The sequence below is a fragment of the Pipistrellus hanaki genome (assembly GCF_964339955.1).
Source record: "Pipistrellus hanaki genome assembly, chromosome: 9".
In the NCBI taxonomy this organism is placed as follows: domain Eukaryota; kingdom Metazoa; phylum Chordata; class Mammalia; order Chiroptera; family Vespertilionidae; genus Pipistrellus; species Pipistrellus hanaki.
The window spans coordinates 64,703,957-64,722,182 of NC_140511.1; the positions used below are offsets into that span (position 1 = coordinate 64,703,957).

Sequence of the window (18,226 nt, forward strand, 5' to 3'; positions counted from 1 at the left end):
TGTGTGCGGGAGCGTGCGAGCGTGGGAGGGCACGTGATGGGCGTCCGTGGGTCTGCCTGGGCGGGCGGGGCTGAGGGTGGGGAGGGCGGCCTCGCTGTAGGCTTCTTCCTGAGGCTCACACACTCCTCTTGCTTTCACTGTTCTGAAATAGCATCTGGACCGAAGGCCCATGAATATTTCACAACGATAATTCTGTGACCTGGACAGCCTGCTGCTGATTTACCAGCATCCCCTGCCCAGGCCCTGGCAGCCCCTCCTCCATCAGAGCTCTTGCCTGGCTGCGTCCCCCTCCCCTCCCCTCCCCTCCAACGTTAGCCTCTGCAAAGCCAGCCTGACACAGGCCCCTGTGGGATCCCAGCCTCAGAGACCCCCTGCTTCCTGACTAGCTGGCTGCTCTCATTACCCCCACCCTCGTCCCACACCCTTTCCCCATCCACCTGCCTCAGGCCTTGGATGTTGACCCCTTCCTGTGTCTGCCACCTCATTTCATCATCTCATCTTCCTTCTGACTTGCCTGGCGGGAGTCACAGAATCTCAGCATTCTTCCTCCATGAACCCTGGCATCCAGGTCCTGTCTCTTTCCATCCCCATGTCCTAAGTTAGATTCCGAACCCTAACTTTAAACCATCGGACATCTATATCTTCTCATGCTTCTGTCTGATGAGTCTCACCTCCATCATAGGTCCCTCTTAGCCCAGGCTCTTCCCTTCCTCCAGCCTCTCCTCCCCACACTGGGCAGATGGAGCTTCTGATCATGCTTCAAGCCAGCAAGGCACCCCAACATAGGATTCTTGTCTCTCTGGTCACACAGCCCGTTGGTTTCTCCTGGGACCTGGAGAGCTGGTTCTCCAATACGTCCATCGCAGGAGCCGGGGGACGGCTGGCTGCAGGGCTGTGTACCCGTGTGCAGGCACGGGCATGCAGCAGAGGGGCACGTGGGAGCTGAAACCCAGCCCGAGGCTCAGCTTGCTGAGCGTTGGGTCTGGTGTGGGGCTGGATTCCCCTGCGGAAGAGGTGTCTTTTTCGGATCCGCTCAAAGCCGTGTTTTTGCTGGCTGTGACCATGGACAGCTGATTCCTCCTTGCAAGGAGAAGGTGGGAACTGGGAGGGAGTCTGCCAGGCTGGAGGCCTTGCCCAGGCTCAGCTCCTTGGGCACCACACAAGTCAGGGTGGGCTGGAGCCACTTCTCCTGGACAAAAGGGGAGCTGAGGGGCTGTCAGCCCCCATCTTGGCCGGCCTGGGACTCCAGGCCACACCCCTCTTCCTCAGGGGCAGCCTCTTCTCCTAGGGGAAGCAAGAAGCTCTCCAAGGACACAATGGAGCCCTCCCCCGCCCCCCATCCTCCTGGCCCTGAAATTCTGGTAGTTCCTCGCCCTCCTCCCACGTGTGAGGTCCCGAGCCAACAAACCTTACGGAAGGAGATAAAATAATAGAATTTTTAATAAATTTCCCCCCCAAACAACTTGTGTTGATCTTCACCACACAGGGGTGCCGCGGTGGAGAGGAAAGTTCTCTCCAGGCACCCTAAAAAGTGTCCCAGTAGACGTAGGAGAAAAGTATTCCTCCCGTGTCGGGAGGAGACGGAGAGGGGCTCGAGAAGCGGCGGCCCAGGGTCAGCCTGGCCCCGCCGAGTTGCATCCCTCCGCAGGGCTCCTGGGTGCGCTCCCTTCCGGAGCTTCTGAAGGCTCTGCTGGTGGAAGATGCTCTGCAAAGGTTCCTCTCGAGTCCGCGGGTGGACATTGCGAGAAGGGGTCAGCGCCTGCCTGCCTGGGATGCCCCACCCCTAACTGGGATGGCACCGAGTTAGTGGCCAGAGTTGGGGAGAATCATCATTGGGCTGAGCCACCACCAGACATAGCCCCTGGGGATAGTCTTAAGCCGGCATCCCAGGAGGCAGGGAGAGGCGGCCTGGTCCCCGAGGAGGGCGGAGCAGGGGAGGGGGGATGGGGATGGAGGCAGCGAGGCCAGGGGCGGGGATTGGGCCAGAGCTGCAGCTGGGGGGCTGGAGGGGGACCAGCCCGGCCTCCTCCGCAGTCCCAGCCCCGCAGTCAGAGGTGCTGGGGCGCCAGGAGCAGGAGGCAGAGCAGAGGCGCGGGGAGCCCGGCCGAGAGCGCGGGCCCCCGGGAGTCCGGGGCCGCCTGGCAGGCCGCGCCGGGGCACGTCTGCTCCCCGCGCTGGTCCTCGCCCCCGTAGCCGCCCCAGTAGTCGTCCTCGGTGGGCGCGTCCCCGCCCTGGCGGCCCCGCGGGTCCTCGGCGGGCAGGTCTCGGTAGAGGGTGGAGGGGTCGGCGGGCGGCGCGCCGGCCTCGGCCACGCCGTACAGGTGGTTGGAGGAGGAGCTGTTGCCGCGGGCGCGGCTGCCGGGCCGCGTGGGCGCGGCGGGCGGGCAGGCCTGGAAGTCGGCCTCGCGGAGCGCGCGCAGGTCCCGGCCCTGGCGCTCGGGGGGCGTGGCGCACGGCACGTCCGAGCTGGACACGCGCGCGCGCTGGAACCAGGCCCAGAGCGGCCGCGCGCGGCAGTCGCACGCCCAGGGGTTGGCGTTGAGCCGCAGGAACTCGAGCGCCGGCAGGTCGGCCAGCGCCTCGCCGGGCAGCGAGGCCAGGCTGTTGTTGAACAGGTAGAGGATGGTGAGGCGGCTGAGGCCGCGGAAGGCCGCGCGGTGCACGCCCTGCAGCCGGTTCCCGTGCAGCAGCAGCCGGTCCAGGCCGCCCAGGCCCCGGAACACGTGCTCCGTCAGCAGCCGCAGGCGGTTCCCGTGCAGGAAGAGGTGGCTCAGGTTGGCCAGGTCTGCGAACAGGTCATCCTGAGAGAGGGGGTAGGGGTGGGGGAGAGAAGAGAGAGGGCCTGAGACAGGTGGAGGTTTCTCCCCCAGGGCCTGCAGGTGTGTGTGTGTGTGTGTGTGTGTGTGTGTGTGTGTCGGGGGGTGGGGTGGGCACTGTGGGAAGCAATCTGACTTTTCCTTTCGGAGTCCTGGGTTTGAATCCCCCCTCCTCTAACCTAGACAGAGGATAAAAGGGAGGCCAGTGGTCCTTAAACTTGAGGGACCATCAGAATCCCTGGGGATCCCGGAGCGCTGGCCTCAGAGTTTGTGACTTAGCAGGTGGGGCCGGAGGATCTGCCTGTCTCCAAGTTCCCAGGAGGTGCCGCCTCTGCTGGTCTGGGGACCACACTCGGGGAAGAAGATACCGATTCAGCGTGCAGAGGGAGAAGCCTGATGATTTCCCCACTTCAAACCCCGGGTGTATCGTAGCTGGCTGTGCCACCTTGGGCAAGTCACGGTATCTCTACACCTCAAGATGTGGAGATTAAGAGAAGCAACACGGCTTAAGGCGCTTAGAATGAGCTTCCCACGTGGAAGGCATTCTAGGACTTGGCCATTATCTTTAACTTGGCCAAGCCAGTAATCTCTCTAAGCCTGTCGCCTCATCGATGGGACGGGGATGAGGGAGAGTACCTCCTCTTGGGCTTGATCTGAGGATTAAAGAAGACGATCCAATAAAGATCAGACGGTGAAGAGCCGGGCACAGTGCCGGGCACACCGGCATCCAGTCCGAGGATGAAGCCCTTGGGCTCAGGAGTCACAGCCCCTGGTGCCCATTCAGCGTGCCCTCTTCCCAGCTGCGTTACTGCGGGCACGTTCTTTAGCCTCCTAGAGCCTCTGTGGCCTCGGTCTATATAACTTGGAGAATAACTTGGAGAATACTCAGCAGGCTGGGGGAGGGTGAGATGAGATCATGCTCTAAGGACCTGGTGGGGACCTCCACCACCCTCAAGAAATGATGGTTATGCCGAAACCGGTTTGGCTCAGTGGATAGAGCGTCGGCCTGCGAACTGAAGGGTCCCCGGTTCGATTCCGGTCAAGGACATGTACCTTGGTTGTGGAAACATCTCTGGTGGGGGATGTGCAGGAGGCAGCTGATCAATGTTTCTAACTCTCTATCCCTCTCTCTTCCTCTCTGTGAAAAATCAATAAAATATATTAAAAAAAAAAAAAAAAGAAATAATGGTTATTACGACCAGAGTGGCTCCCCGGGGTCCCAAAGTCCTGCTGTTAGGCTAAGATATGAAGGGGACCAGGTGTCTTCCCCCCCCCCCCCACTTGCATCCCTACCCCCAAAGGCAGCCAGGGAGGGGAAAGACGGCTGCTGCCTGATGTCCTACCTCATTGCCTGCTTAGAAGGGCTGTCCCACTTGTCCGGGGCTGGGCAGTGCCCAAATCAGGCCCTGCTCATCTTGGACTGTGGTTCAGAGTGAAGGGGGAGTGGGCGTGGGGGAGGGTGTGGGCGTGGGAGGGCCCAGGGTCTGGATTCTGCATTTTAACCAGCTCACAAAAGGGATGATCAGCTCCAGAGTCTACCAGCCCAGCACACTTGTTACAGAGAAGAGCACTGAGGCCCAGAGAGGTGGAGGGTTTGCCAGAGGGGTCCAGAGCCCCAGGACTGAGGCCCTCCTCCCTCAGTGATGCAGGCCATCACTGTGGTCAGCAGGCCCAGCAGGTCTGGTTCTTAGGGACTCAGGCATCCTCTATGCTCAAGCTAGCGTGCCCTGGGGGACCTGTTTCCCGATGGTGGCTCTCCCACCCTTCCCTGTCTCGGGAAATGACTCCCCTACCCCACCAGGAGTCTGGTCAAAGGCTCTCAGGCGGGGGCAGGGCACTGACTCCCAGCCCACACCCACAGCCTCCACCTTCCTGTGCTCCTGCGTGTTCTCGCCCCCTCCCATCTGGCTTCCGCCCTCTCCGCTGCAGGAACTGAGCCTGCCAAGATCCCTCCTCTTGGCCACATTGAGATCCGTCCCCCTCAACCTTCCCGGCTGCCTCTGACACCAGCATTCTCCGCTCCCTCTGCCACCCCCACGCTCAGTCCAGGTCTCCGGAGGGCTCCCTGGACCTCTGTGGCCTTGGCTGGGCCCCATGTGGCTTGGTACCCGTGTCCTCTTCCTGGTCCTCCCTTAGAGTGGGCTCTGAGTTCCTTCTATTCAAACACCTAGCTAGGGGTTCTCTTTTGTATGGGTGCCATTAAGAGTGGGACACCCTCAGAGGTGGCTGTGAGAGGATTAGTGGGGGGCAGGGGGAGGAGTTGAGGGAGCACAGGTGATGGAGCTTGGCTTGGGAGGGTTAGGGAGAGAAGATCCAAGGTTCAGAGCCCCTAGGGAATTGCTGAACCTTTGGTCCACAGCTCCAATTTTTGGACTACAAAATTCCTTGATGCTACCCTCCTCTCCTTCCCCCTTTACCCTCTGCAAAAGTCCTGCCCCTTCCCTCTCTGAACCTCAGCTTGGGGGTCCATTTCCCCTCCCCCCATCCAAGCTGTTGCCAAATCCCGCTGCCACTTCCTGGCTGCTGCAGCTCTCAAATCCAGTCCTCTCTCCACCGTTAAAACCTTCTCTGTGCATTAATAAGCTCTTGACTTTCACAGCCCTCGCCCTCCCCCACTACCCCCACCCTCCATCGCCCCCTCCTTCTGGGCTGAGAGTGGCTGCTAAAGTCATCTTCTTCCATTTCCAAAACCACATTTCCCTCACCTCCCCCAGCCAGTTCACAGCTCTCCACATCCATATGGAATCTCAACGCAGCCTCCCTGCCCCCCCCCCCCCCCCCACTTCTCCTCCGGACAGCATCCTGCTCTTAACCTTGCCTCCTCCCAGCCCTCCCAAGCTCCAGTCTTTGGCACCAGTGGCTGAGCTGTGTGACCTTGGGCAGCTCCAGGTACCTCTCTGAGTCTCCGTTTTTTTACTACCTAGTATCTGTGAGACAAGGGACTTGAGAGTGTTGATCATTCAGATCCATCCTCATTGGATATTTATGAGTGAGTGAATCCTGGAATGTACCTCATTCATTCAACAAAGCGGTATTGAGTGCCTACTCTGTGCCAGGCCCCCCCCCCCCCGCCCCCCCCCACCTCCTCCTCACTCACAGAGATCACCAATCTATGCCTGGTGTCATTGTCATGGTCTGCGTCAGCATAGGCAAGCAGGTGACTTACTGAGCCTTAACTATGGGCCGAGCTCTGTGCCACACACGTCTCCTGTAGCAACCTGATCATCACAGCCCCGTGAAGCAGATGCTGTTATCTCCCCTCTCAGAGATTAGGAAAGGGAGGCTGGGAGAGGGCAAGCCTAGGTTTCAACAGCTAATATGTATTAGAATGTGGACGTGAACTCTGGAGACAGGATTCTGAACGGTTACACTTGAGTCATACAGACCTGGGCCAATGCTAGGCCGAGCCCTTTGCTAATTGGGTGACCTTGGGCTGGTGCCTTAACTTCCCTGAGCCTCAGTGTCCTTAGCTGTCAAAGGGGGCGGGGGGAATGATGCTTATGTGAGGGGCAGAAATAGAATATTGGGGACTAGCTATGATTATGAGAAATAGTCATCATGCCCTGTTCACCGTCGTTGTTCCGTTCTGATTAGAGAAAGCACATTCTCACCTGGCTGACAGCTGCACACCCCGGGGCATGGCAACTAACACTGGAATGAAATCCATCCTCCTTTCCCCAGAGCTGCCTACAGCCTCATGGCTGAAACAGCCTGGTCCTGGAGGTGCCTGCCCTTTACAATTCCCCTCTCCCCCTGCCCAAGCCCGCACTGCCTGTAACCTGCCTCCTTCCCCAGGCCTGGAATTCGTCCTTTCCCACATAATCTTTGCCATTCTACCCAGTATAAGCAGCTGGCTTATGGGGAGGGAAGAGCAGATTTTTGTGGATGACCTGCTGCTCTCCCAGACTGCCAGCAGTATTGGAATAAACGCTCCTAAACGATTCAACCCTGTCTCTGCTGAATTGGCTCAAGTAGTGACAGGTGGCCGGGTTACACTTACACTGAGTGAGACACATTGCTGAGCCCTCTCCAAGTAGCATCTCCTTGAAACCCTCACAACAAACCCTGAGGCACAGGGCATCCTCTCCATGTTACAGATGGGGCCATGCAGGCTTCCAGTGCTGAGGTAACTTGCCCAAAGCCACAGAGCCAAGTGGAGGTGGGGCTGGCATTCAAACTCAGATGTGCCCGAGCACAAAGACTGCTCTTATACACCACGCAGGCTGGTGAATGAGTGAAAGGTTCTGGTTCCCCTCGAGTAGGAAATACGCTCCAGGAGAGCAGAGAGACTGTTTTTGTTCACCTCTGGGTGCCTGGCACCCAGAACACTGCCCGGCATGTAGTAGGCACTCAATACATATCCGTTGATGAATGAACTCAACTGGCACAGTATCTGGCACACAGAAGACAGACTGTGAGAGCCTCCAGCCCACCCCATTTCCATCTCCGCCTTCCTAACCGTTACAAGCTGTGGTCCTCTTGCTTCCTCCAAAGCTCCCCTCTGGGGGCAGGCCCAGCCCTGTCTCGGCTCACACCTGCATCCTGTGGATATCACCCCAGCCCAGGTTTCCTGCCCCACTGGGGGCATCTCCCAGCCGGGTTCCTCCAGGCGGCTCGCAGGCAGAGGCTGACTCTTCCTTTCTTTCTCTACAAAGGACCCGGTGTGGAGATGCCATACCATTCAGGCCAGGGGTGTGTAGAACCAACTTTCTGTTTCAGAGAGTTCATGGAGGGCCAGTTCTAATGACAGGATTTGAACTGTGTGCTGTATCTACACAACTCATTTCCTCTGCACAGCCGTTCTTTGTGGAAAGGATGCTTTTTTATATTTATTTTCCCTTTAAAGATGAGGAAACTGAGGCTCAGAGAGGAGAGGCACCATGCCTTCAGTTACATAAGTCAGGAAACCACCCAGCAGGGATTCCAGCTCAGGCCCTCTGACCCTAGCTATCTCTGTTGCTGGGCTTTTGTGAGGTTAAGCATGCTGCGGAGAACATGTGAACCCCCAGGCGTATGGGCAACGGTTTGAGAGACTTCCTGTGAAGAGGCCTGATATCTACAAAGTCTTGGGACCCTGGGCTTCAGTTCCCTCCTCTGTGGGGAGGTTTGGGCATCTCCTGATGGGGCTGTGGAAATGAGATGAGGTGGCTGGGCGTGCTTTGGAAACGGTGAGGTGCCAGGCAAAGGTAGGAAGGAGAGAAAAGAGGGAGTTTTCTAGGATCCACCCATGACCTGGGCATCACCCGTGAAGTTGACCCAGATCTCTGAGATGAGGTCCAAGATGGGCCATTTCCCTGAGATCCATGTTAAATGAGGCTTGCCTCTTTTTTTAAAAATAGTATTTTAACAAGCATTTATATAGTGGGTATCGCATGCCAAACACTATTCTAAGTGCTCTACAAATTATTCATGCACTTACACTTACGAAATCCCTAGGAGATGGGCTGGTGCTACCCCCAGTGTACAAATGGAAAAACTGAGGCTCAGGGGGATTGAAGAATGTGACACGCTCGTACATGGTAGAGTCGATACCCACAAAGGCCTTAGCCTAGCGCCCCATGCAGAGCGTGCCCACTAAGTGGTAGTGGGTACTATTACCATTATTGATGCAATCATAACAACACGACATATTTTTCCAACATCCTATGTACAGCAGCCCCTGCCTCCCCTTCACTGTTTTGCTTCCCATGGTTTCAGTTACCTGCAGTTAACCATGGTCCAAAAAGATTAAGTAGGAAATTCCAGAAACAAACAATTCATAACTTTTAAGTTGCATGCTGCTCTATCCAGCGTGGAGAAATCTCGAAGCCATCCCACCCACATGTGAGCCATCATCCCTTTGTCCAGCGTCTCCATGCTGCATGCGCTCCCTGCCTGTTAGACACTTAGCAGCCACCTGAGCTGTCAGATCATGTGTGCGGGTTCCACAGTGCCTGCATTTAAGCCCCTCTATTTTCCTTAATTATGGCCCCAAAGCCATGCACTTAACTTTTACTACAGTCTATTGTTATACTTGTTCTGTTTTATTATTAGTTATTGTTGTTAATCTCTTTTTGTGCCTATTTTATAAACACAAGTGTGTATGTACATAGTACATATAAGGTTCCGTTATTATCTGAGATTTCCGGCATCCATGGGGTCTTGGACCGAAGCTCCCATAGATAAGAGGGGGGCTATCATATATCACTTCTGTCTCCACCATGTAGAGTGCTATCTCGGTGAAGGCAGGGGGCTTTGTCTGTTTTGTGAACTGCTGTATTCTCAGCGCCTTGTACATAGTGGGTGCACAATACGTGTTGGTTAAATGATTATTGCCATTGTTACTGTCTCTATCAGCATAAACCTTGACCTGATTTTCCAATCAGCACCCCTGGGTGGGCGGGGGCATGCCTCCATCCATGTGGGGGAAGGGAGGGTTGGATATTCCAGCCCCCTGCCAGCCTGAGGCGTGGAGCCCGCGGAGGGTGGTTTGGAGGGTGTGTTATTGCTTCCTGGGGAAATAGAATGGGAGGATTTGACTGTCAGACAGTCAGCTTAATAACAACAATAAACAATAGTTAGATCAATAATAATAACAATAAATAGCAATTACTGTTATTCCTTCCGTTTTCAGAGCATCCATCTTCCAGCTACTTAACAGCTCTTTACCCTTTTTTTTTCCTTCCTTCTTCCCTTTCATTGAGAAGGCAGGTTGGGGATGGGGATCTAGAAAGGCTAGGGTTTCTTTTTGTCCCATTAGCTAGGGTGCTGGAGAGAGGTGGGACCTTCTCTGGGACACCAGCGGCAGTGGGAGGGGGGTTGGGGGTGGGGGGAGAAAGCAGCCACAGAGGCCTTCAGGCAAACGAAGACAGAGCCCCTGAAGGCAAACGAAGGGGAAAGGAGAGATCACAGAAAGACACAGACATCAACCAGACATGGGGTGCGCGTGGAGTGGGTGTGTGAAGGGAGACAGACAGAAGACCAGAAGACAGTGCGGGGAGGCAAGTCAGTGAGAGAGGCAGAGAGGGATAGACAGACAAGACAGGCAGAGGCAGAAGGGGACACACAGTGGGGTGAGGGGTGGAGATAAGGGAGTGAGAAGGGCAGCAAGGGAACCAAACAGGCATAGACAGACAGACAGACAGACAGACCGACCAAATGGAGGAAAGCCTCTGGAGAAAGCGGGAGGGACACACTTAGGAAAGGGACAGACATGGAGAGGGATGCTGAGATGCTGAGGCAGGAAGGGCGGGCTGGGGAGAGCCAAGGGGCACACACAGGGGCAGAGGAGCGAGGGGAGAGCAGGAGGGTGGGGTGTGCAGGGGCCTGCGCCTGGGTGGGTGGCTCACCTGGAGGTGGAGCAGGCTGTTCTCCTGGAGGTAGAGGTACTGCAGGCTGACCAGGCCGCGGAAGATGTTGGCGGGCAGGCTGCTGAGCTGGCAGCGGTACAGGTGCAGCGACTGCAGCCGCTCCAGGCCCTGGAAGGTGTCGGGCTCCAGGGAGCGCAGGTGCCGGTTGTCGCCGAGGTCCAGCTCCTCCAGGGCCTGCAGGTGCCGGAAGGTGCCCGGGTAGATGGTGGAGAGGTTGTTGGAGAAGAGCCACAGCGTGAGCAGGTTGGGCCCGAAGGTGCCCGGCCGCAGCGTGCGGATGAGGTTGTTCTGGAGGAAGAGGCGCTGGGTGCGGGGCGGCAGGGACAGCGGCACCGAGGAGAAGTTGTTGGCCTGGCAGCTCACGGTGGGCGGGGACGAGTAGCAGGTGCAGAGCATGGGGCAGCTGGGGGCTGCTGGGGGCAGGGCCAGGAGCAGCAGCAGGAGGCAGGCTGAGGCGGGACCTGTGGGGACAGGGGGCAGGCCTTTCTGGGCTGGCTGCAAGGGCAGGAGTGCCCGCCAGGGGCCTGCCCACCCCCTCTACATCCCCCCATGACCAGAAGACCCCCTCCCTCCCATAGCCAGGAGCTTGGCTCCTAGGTGGGAGGGTTCTGGGTGCAAACAACCTAATTATAAGAGGCCCTGGCCACTTCCACTTTAAATATATATATATATATATATATATATATATATATATATATATATATATATATATATTATTGATTTTTTTGCAGAGAGGAAGAGAGAGAGATTGAGAGTTAGAAACATTGATGAGAGAGAATCATCAATCAGCTGCCTCCTGCACACCCTCTTCCGGGGATGTGCCCGCAAACAAGGCACATGCCCTTGACCGGAATGGGACCTGGGACCCTTCAGTCCGCAGGCCGCCGCTCTATCCACTGAGCCAAACCAGTTTCGGCCACTTCCACTTTTTGAGACCCCTGGTGTATTAACAAAACAATAAAGAAATGCGGAGAAAACACTGGAAACGCTGCAGGCTGCTTGGCGAGTGGTGGTCTTTTCCTTCTTGTTGTCACCGTGGTGGGTTTGACTCTGTTAACTCTCAGACCCCTGAACTTCAGTGTTGAGAGTTGAGCCGACCGCTCTTTGTGGTGGGGGACAGTCCTATTTAGGGTGTTTAGCAGCATCCCTGTCCTCTACCCACTAGATGCCAGTCACACCTTCCCCCTGATTCTGACAACCAAATGTCTCCAGACATTACCAAATGTCTTCTGGGGAGCAACATCGCCCCCAGCTGAGACCGGCTGGGGCTAAATTGAGATCTCTGCGAATCTCAGGCCGAGTGGGCCTTGGACCCAGGACCTCCTTGCAGGGCTCCCTGGGGGTCAGAGGTCCTGGGAAGACGGAGGGGTGCATGACCGCACGTGATGCCGGCTGCTGTGTGTGGATGTCTGTGTCTGAGCCCGGCGCACACTGCCCCGCCGGGAGAGCTGCGGGGCCGGGGTGTCTGAGAGGCGTGGCCATGATGGGGGACCCACAGCCAGGGTGGGGAACCCCATGCCGATGGTATGCTCCCGCTCACATGTGGGGCCCCACCACGAGCATCCCCGGTCCCCCCTGCATGTGCGGGCTGTCCCCACGCGTGTGCGAGTGCCGTGCGCCGGCCCCGTGCGTGTGTAGGCTGGGTGTGATGTAACATCCAGTGACACAGCCCGGCTGTGCTATGCGTTCACACCACCTCCGCGTTTCTCGGCCCTTCTCACCCCTCCCCCGTGCGGCAGTTCACGATGACTTTCTCCTGAGTGTTTCAGAGCCTCGTGGGGGTTTGGGGGAGAGCGTGTCTCTCACCCCTCAGCAGAACCTGGCAGGGGTGGGATGTGGGCGCGGACAGGGAACCTCAGTGGGCTATAGCAGGGCTGAGACTTGGGGCTAGAACAGGGGAGATGTAGCGCTGGAAAGGTTCTCCAGTCCACCTGGTTCAAGCGCTTGTCCTACTGAAGTCACACCTGGGGTTCAGAGAGGGCAAGCGACTTGCCCAAGGTCACACAGCACAGTGGTCTGGCAGGGCAAGAAAAGGATCTCTTCATGCTTGGCTAGGGCACTTTCCTTCCTGGCAGAGGCACCCTCCGAGCTCGCTCCCCCAAGGACTTGACACCAGAGAAAGCCAAATCCTCCTCTGATCCCTTTAATCCCACCCCTTCTCCACAAGCTCATGAGAGTGTGAGCCCTGAAGGCCGCCAGTCCCGGGGAGGACTGCTCTCCCCCGGCCTCTAGGGCTGACTGGTACCCCAGGAGGGACAGAGGGGAGGATGTGCAATCCGGAGCCGTGCTCCGGAGCCGGGGGCCTCGTGCGGCTCCAGGGTCTCTCCCGGCGGGAGGCTGAGCTCAGCCGCTCAGGGGGAGCCAGCATCCCTCTCCCCACAGCTCCCTGGCCCCCACTTGCCCACATTAGGGGCTCCTCCCTTCTTCCCCCCCCCCCCCCCGCGTCCCCGTGTCTCTCCCATGGTGGCCCACCTCCCCACGCCCGAGCAGGGCCCCTCCATGACAGCTGCTGCGTAACAGTGACTCTGTTGCCATTTCTGGCCATCGCCGCCATGCAAAGCAGCTGTAACCCAAGGAGCCTCATCCATAATTCAGGCTGCAGCTCTCACTGGAGGCTCGGAGGAGGGGGAGGTGGGAGGCACTGGTTTCTCTGCCCCCAGGCATGGCTGGAGCGCTCCTGGGCTGAGGGGGGTGGAGGGGCGTGGGCAGGGAGCTGTGCCTTTCTCTCCCTCCTCTGCCCTCCTGTCCCTGCCCTTTTCCTCTCACCACGGTCCTCTCCCCATCCCTGCTTCTCAGGGCTCTTCCCCATCTGTCCTTCCCCCCAGGCCTGTGGCCTCCTCTGTCTCCAGGACCACAGTTCCACTGCCAGCCCCCAGGGGGGCGAATCCCTGGCAAAGACCGGGGCAAGGTGCACAGGGCATCAGAGCTGGACGGGGGCGCCTCAGTGGCCATCAGAGCCAAGCTCTGACTGCCCAGGTAACGCCACTGAAGGCCTGGGAGGGGAAGGCTCAGCTTCTGACCGGAATGGCTGACGGTCTGGCTTCACTTCCTTTCTCGAAGCCTTCATGTCACCTCCCCCCTCCCCCCTCCCCCCTCCTCGATGGGCCTAGGAAAGCCCCTTCTAAGTGTCCCTGCTCTCTCTGCTCATCCCTTCCTCCCTTTTGTCCTTTTTTTCTAAAGTCTGCAGGTAACGGTAATGTTGCAGGGGTGTGTGTGTAGAGCAGAAACAGGCAGAAACCATCTGTTACTAAGCACCTACTGTGTGCCAGACACTATTCGCGCATGTCTTTGTGCACATAGAATGCAACCTAAGCCCTGGGAGAGCCATACAATGGCCCCAGTTTGCAGAAGAGGGGGGTGGGGGGGGGCTCAGAGTCGTGGAGTGAGTTGCCTCAGGCTACGCAGCTGATACAGGTGGGACCCAGAATGGACAAAGGGAGACCCCAGGTCACCCAAAGAGACTGCTCTGAGTGCGAGAGACGCTGCCCTTGAGAGAACGGGAGGACACAGGTTGCGCCCAGGTGCGCAGGGGCTGGGCCAGCCATGGCCCTGGATCTGTTGGGCTGCTCAGGGTCAAGGCAAAGAGGGAACCAGGCTCACTCTGCAACCTTCCTCTCCTGGGCTTCAGGTCAGGGCTGCTCCAGCGGGGAGGCCGCTGGGAGTCAAGGAGAGATGACCAGTGCCCAGAAGATTCGGCCAGCACTGACCAGAGGAGGGATGGAGAGAGGCCAGGACACGGTATCGATCCCAGAAGGCTGAGGTGCCCAGAGCCAAAAAGGATCCATTCATTGAGGGACCACTGTCAAGGAATCTGGGCCATCACTCCGGAGAATCAAGACTCAGGAACACCGTTCTCACCCCTGGAGCCACCCTTTGGCTCGGAGGCCCCAGGGACAGGAAGCAGAGGGACCCAGGGGAGAGGCAGGAGCCAGGGCACCAACCCACAGGGCAGAGAGGCCGATGCAGAGTGGCCTGGGAAGCCCAGGCCTCTGACTGTGAAGGAGGGTCCCAGGCTCCTCCCGGATGAGAAGCAACAGTTCCCCTCGGGCAGGACAGGCTGGGAAAAGGCTGGGGCCTGGGGCAGCTGCTGAGGGGGCAGGGGCTGGGAGGTGGGAGCCAGGAGGAGCGGGATGGAGGTGGTGGCAGTGCCGGTGGTGACGCAGGGGCCTCCGGAGGCACTGACGCTGCCTCGGAGGCTTAGGCTGCTGCAAGCGGCTTCTCACTCTGCCAGAAGGTGACACCCCAAAATAAGCAGTCACCGTGGCGGCGGCGGCGGTGGCGGCAGGATCCGACGTGAGGTCCAGAGATATAAATGGCAGCATGGAGCCAGCCAGGGTGCCCACCCTCTGAGGCTGCCACTCCATGCAAATGTCCTCCCCTCTCCCCTCACGGCCATCCCCCAAAGCCCTGAGCCCCGAGCCCCCTGACCACTCCCTGAAAGAAGGGATGCCACGGGCGGGCGGCGCTCTGGGAATGGAGGGCTTCCCACGTGGAAGTGGTTACCAGAAGCCTCTTTGTCTCATCCCTGGCAACACCCCCACCCCCACGCCATCCCTCTCTTCCACCCCTTTCTCTTCTTCCTTCCTTCCTTCCTTCCCAGCTCCCGTCCCCACCCTGGCACCAACTCCCAGCCCCTCTCTGGTGGATAGTTACCCATCCCCAACCCCAGCGCCCATCCTCGGTCCTCTCCCCGGTGCCGGAAGCTCCGTCTCTACCCACCATCCCCATCCTCCTCTGGTTCCTGGTCTTCCCACTCCCCTCTCCAGGGTCCCAGGCTCTTTCCCAGGAACCTGTCCTCAGATTCTGGGTGCTTGTCCCTACTCATCTGCTCACCCCTTCCCCTAACCCGGTCTACCTTCTCCTTCCTTCTTCCTCAGTCCCCACCTGGGTCCCACTTCCCTCCACGCCTTTCCCTTCCAACCTTTCCTCCTCCTCCTCCTCCTCCTCCTCCTCCTCCTCCTCCTCCTCCTCCTCCTCCTCCTCCTCCTCCTCCTCCTCCTCCTCCTCCCTGTCTCCCTCCTTCGCTGACCACCACGTTCTCCCCGTCGTGATGGCCCCCCTTCTATCCGCCTCCCTCCGACCCCTTCCTTCCCCGCCCCGCCCCCAGTCCCTGGCCCACACCCTTGGCTGTCAATCAATCCGTGGAACTCTCTTTTTCCAGCGCCCACCATCTGTCCTGCCAGGGGGCACGTGTGGATCCTCCTCTGCGCCTTCATGCTCACAGACAGCCCCCTACCCACAGCCCTGGTCCTCTCAGGTGACTGCAAAGTGCTGAGGCGCCGGGCGCGGGAGTTGCTGAGTCGGCGCTTCCCCAGCCGGCCCGAGTCCTCCGCGTCCCCGGGAGCAGGTGGAGCCGGGACAGCGGAACCTGAGCTTCCCTGCCCCCTCCGGGCCCGGCTCGCCCGGCCCCGGCGTCCCCTCTTCCCCCCACACCCTCCATCACCAGCTCCCCACACCTCCCCGCAGGCTCCGGGCTCTGATCCGGTGCGCTCCCCGGGCCGGCGGCAGCCCTGGGGGCGGGGCCGGGGCCGGGGCGCAGGCTTGCCCCTGCCCAGGCTACCCCCACACCCGGCACCTGCCCCACCCCAGCCCGGTGGACGTCCCCCCCCTCCGCTCCCCTCCTCTCCCCTCTCCAGGGCGGCCCCCGCCCTCCGGCGGGCAGGGGTCCCTACCTGGCAGCAGGCGCCTGAGCCCGGGCAGCATCTTGTCTCGACGCTCGGAGAGGGGGCGGCGGTGGGGGGCGGGGGGCTCTCCCACTCGCTCCCCGAGCCCGCCAGACGGACAGCGGGGACTCCGCGGGGGGTGGGGGGGCTCCGGGAGGGCCCGGGAGGAGTCCCCGGGCAGCGAGGCCGGCCGGGCCGCGGCGCTCTACCCTGCGCCCCCCGGGCTGCGGGCCTCGGGAGGAGCCATGGGCCCCGACGGGACGGGGCGGGGCGCGGCGGGGTGGGGAGGGCCGGAGCTGGCCGTCGGAGCCCGGAGCCCGGGGAGGGTGCTCCCCAGCAGCGCGGTCCGTGCGCCCGGGTCCGTGCGCCCCGGCCGCCAGCCGAGGGAGAGTGGGGACGGCGAGAATGCTCTTCCCAACCACCCCCACTCCTTCCCGCACTCGCTGGCTCCGCCCTCGCCTCCCGGCTCGCCGACGTAACCCTTTCCTGGCCACTAGGAGGCGGGAGCGGCCCGCCAGACCCCTCCTTGGGGGTACCCGGACGACCGTGCTCCAGAGTCTTCGCGGCGCCTCGCTTCCAGAAAAATCCCGGAGAGGGGGCGGAAGGGCGGGGGGCGGGGGGGGGGTGAGGCTCTTTAGTGTATGGAACCTCATGGACTTGTCCATTTTCCCCCTCCCACTAATTTTTCCGGAGGAGATGGGCTCCCGGGTCACCCTCCCCGCCTCCTCGTGGCATCCCCGGTGCCAAGGTCCAGACCCCCCACATCTCTTTCCGCCCCCCCCCTCCCGGGAGCGCTCCGAGCTCCACGTTCCCCTTCTTTTCCTGGGCTCCGAGCCCCGAGAGTAAGACTAGAGGAAAAGAGTGCAGGCAAGAGTCGGTGCCTAGGAGCGTGCACGCAGGTGTGATTATGAGTGTGCACACGCGGGCCCGGGGAGAGCGGGGCACGTGAGGGTGCCCCCGGGGAGCCGTGGCGCGCCCGCCCGCCCGCGTGCGTGTCCGCGCCGGAGGGAGACGTGAGGCTGCGGGAGCCTGGCCGAGCGAGCGGACCTGGAGACTGGTGGCCGGGGCCCGTGTGTCCGCGTGCCTGGTGCGTTTGCGAGCGGGTGCGAATGTGGGTGCGCACGTAGGCGCGCTTTGATGTGTGTGTTGGCTGATGTGTCCAAAACCGGACACCCCGTCTCCCGCGTGGGGCCCGGAGAGCGCTCAAGGGTGGGGAGGGGGGCTTTGGCTGCACGCGAGTTGCTTCTTCCCTTTGGAGAGAGGTGCGTTCCGATCTCATGCGCCCCCCCACCCCGCGCCCCTCGCGGCGGCGTTCGGGAAGGTAGCAGCCGGCCGTTTCCTGACCCAGGCGGCGATGCCAAACATCCTGGCTTTGACCCGGCCCAGTGGCCATCCCGGCGCGGGACAGGCGCGGGGCTTGGGGGGAGTCGCTTCGGGAGGGACCGCGGCCAGCAGGCGCGGCCCTGGGCTGGGACAGCTGGAGTGGCCAGGAGGGCTGGTGTCAGAGCCGTCTGCGTGCTGGAACCCCGACGGCCCCTCCCGGGAGCCGAGACCAGGAAGCCCTCATCCCTCCGCCTCTCTCTGGCTCCTCCTCTCCCATCTCAGTGCTACGCGGCGCTTGGCAAACAGTCGGCGCTGTATAAATGCTGGTCTGATTTTCCATTCATTCTCCGTGCCATCCACAGTGTCATTCTTCCCTCGTTTTCATTAGTTTCCCCCCCCCCCCTCATTTTCTACACCCACCCTCCCCCTTATTCATAGTTGATGGTCTCTGTTCTGCCCTCCCTCCCTGTCATTTCCTCCCTTTATGCACTCGCTGTCCTCTCTCTCTCTCTCTCTCTCTCTCTCTCTCTCTCTCTCTCTCTCTCTCTCTCTCCCTCTCTCTCTTTCTCTCTCTCGTTTCCCCGTGGCTCTGTCGCTTCCCTCGGTCCTTGTGGCTCCCAGTCCCTCCATCTCTGTGCCCTGTGCGCTCCTGGCCCACTTGCACCTTGAGCTCGGGCGCCCCCTGCTGGGCCTTCCTCTGCTGGGCCTGGGCTACCAGGCCCCTGGGCACCTGACGTTCTCCCCCATCTTCTCTCCACCGGGTGGGCCGGAGCGGAAAGAGGGGTCCCTGGGGCTCCGCTCCTTCTCCCCCCATATCTAGATGGAACCGGCCCCGCGTTTCCCAGGACCCGCCCCGCGGGGGAGGGAGGGCCCGCGCCCGGAGGGGGAGGAGGCCCGGAGGGGGCGGCGGGAGGGAGTGTTGGGGGTAGCAGGGTGGGATTTGGCGTCCTTCCCCGGAATGAGCCGCGGCACAATCTGTCGCCGGGTTTGTTTGCCGAGCTGCCTCCGGAGCGCGGCGGGGCTGGCTCCCGGGGAGCGAAATATCACAAGATGCGTAGACAGACGCTGAGGGGCA

General features: G+C 60.2%; 1 protein-coding gene across 1 annotated transcript; it reads right to left on the reverse strand.

Annotated features, from left to right (window-relative positions):
• Positions 1-1,422: 1,422 nt before the first annotated feature.
• RTN4RL2 (reticulon 4 receptor like 2) lies at positions 1,423-16,270 on the reverse strand. Its single transcript, XM_084894874.1, has 3 exons — positions 15,838-16,270; positions 10,145-10,626; positions 1,423-2,801 (listed from the first exon to the last, which is right to left on the reverse strand). Exons 1-3 carry the CDS (start codon positions 15,866-15,868, stop codon positions 2,049-2,051), a joined length of 1,266 nt encoding a protein of 421 aa, XP_084751000.1. The 5' UTR covers positions 15,869-16,270; the 3' UTR covers positions 1,423-2,048.
• Positions 16,271-18,226: the final 1,956 nt, after the last annotated feature.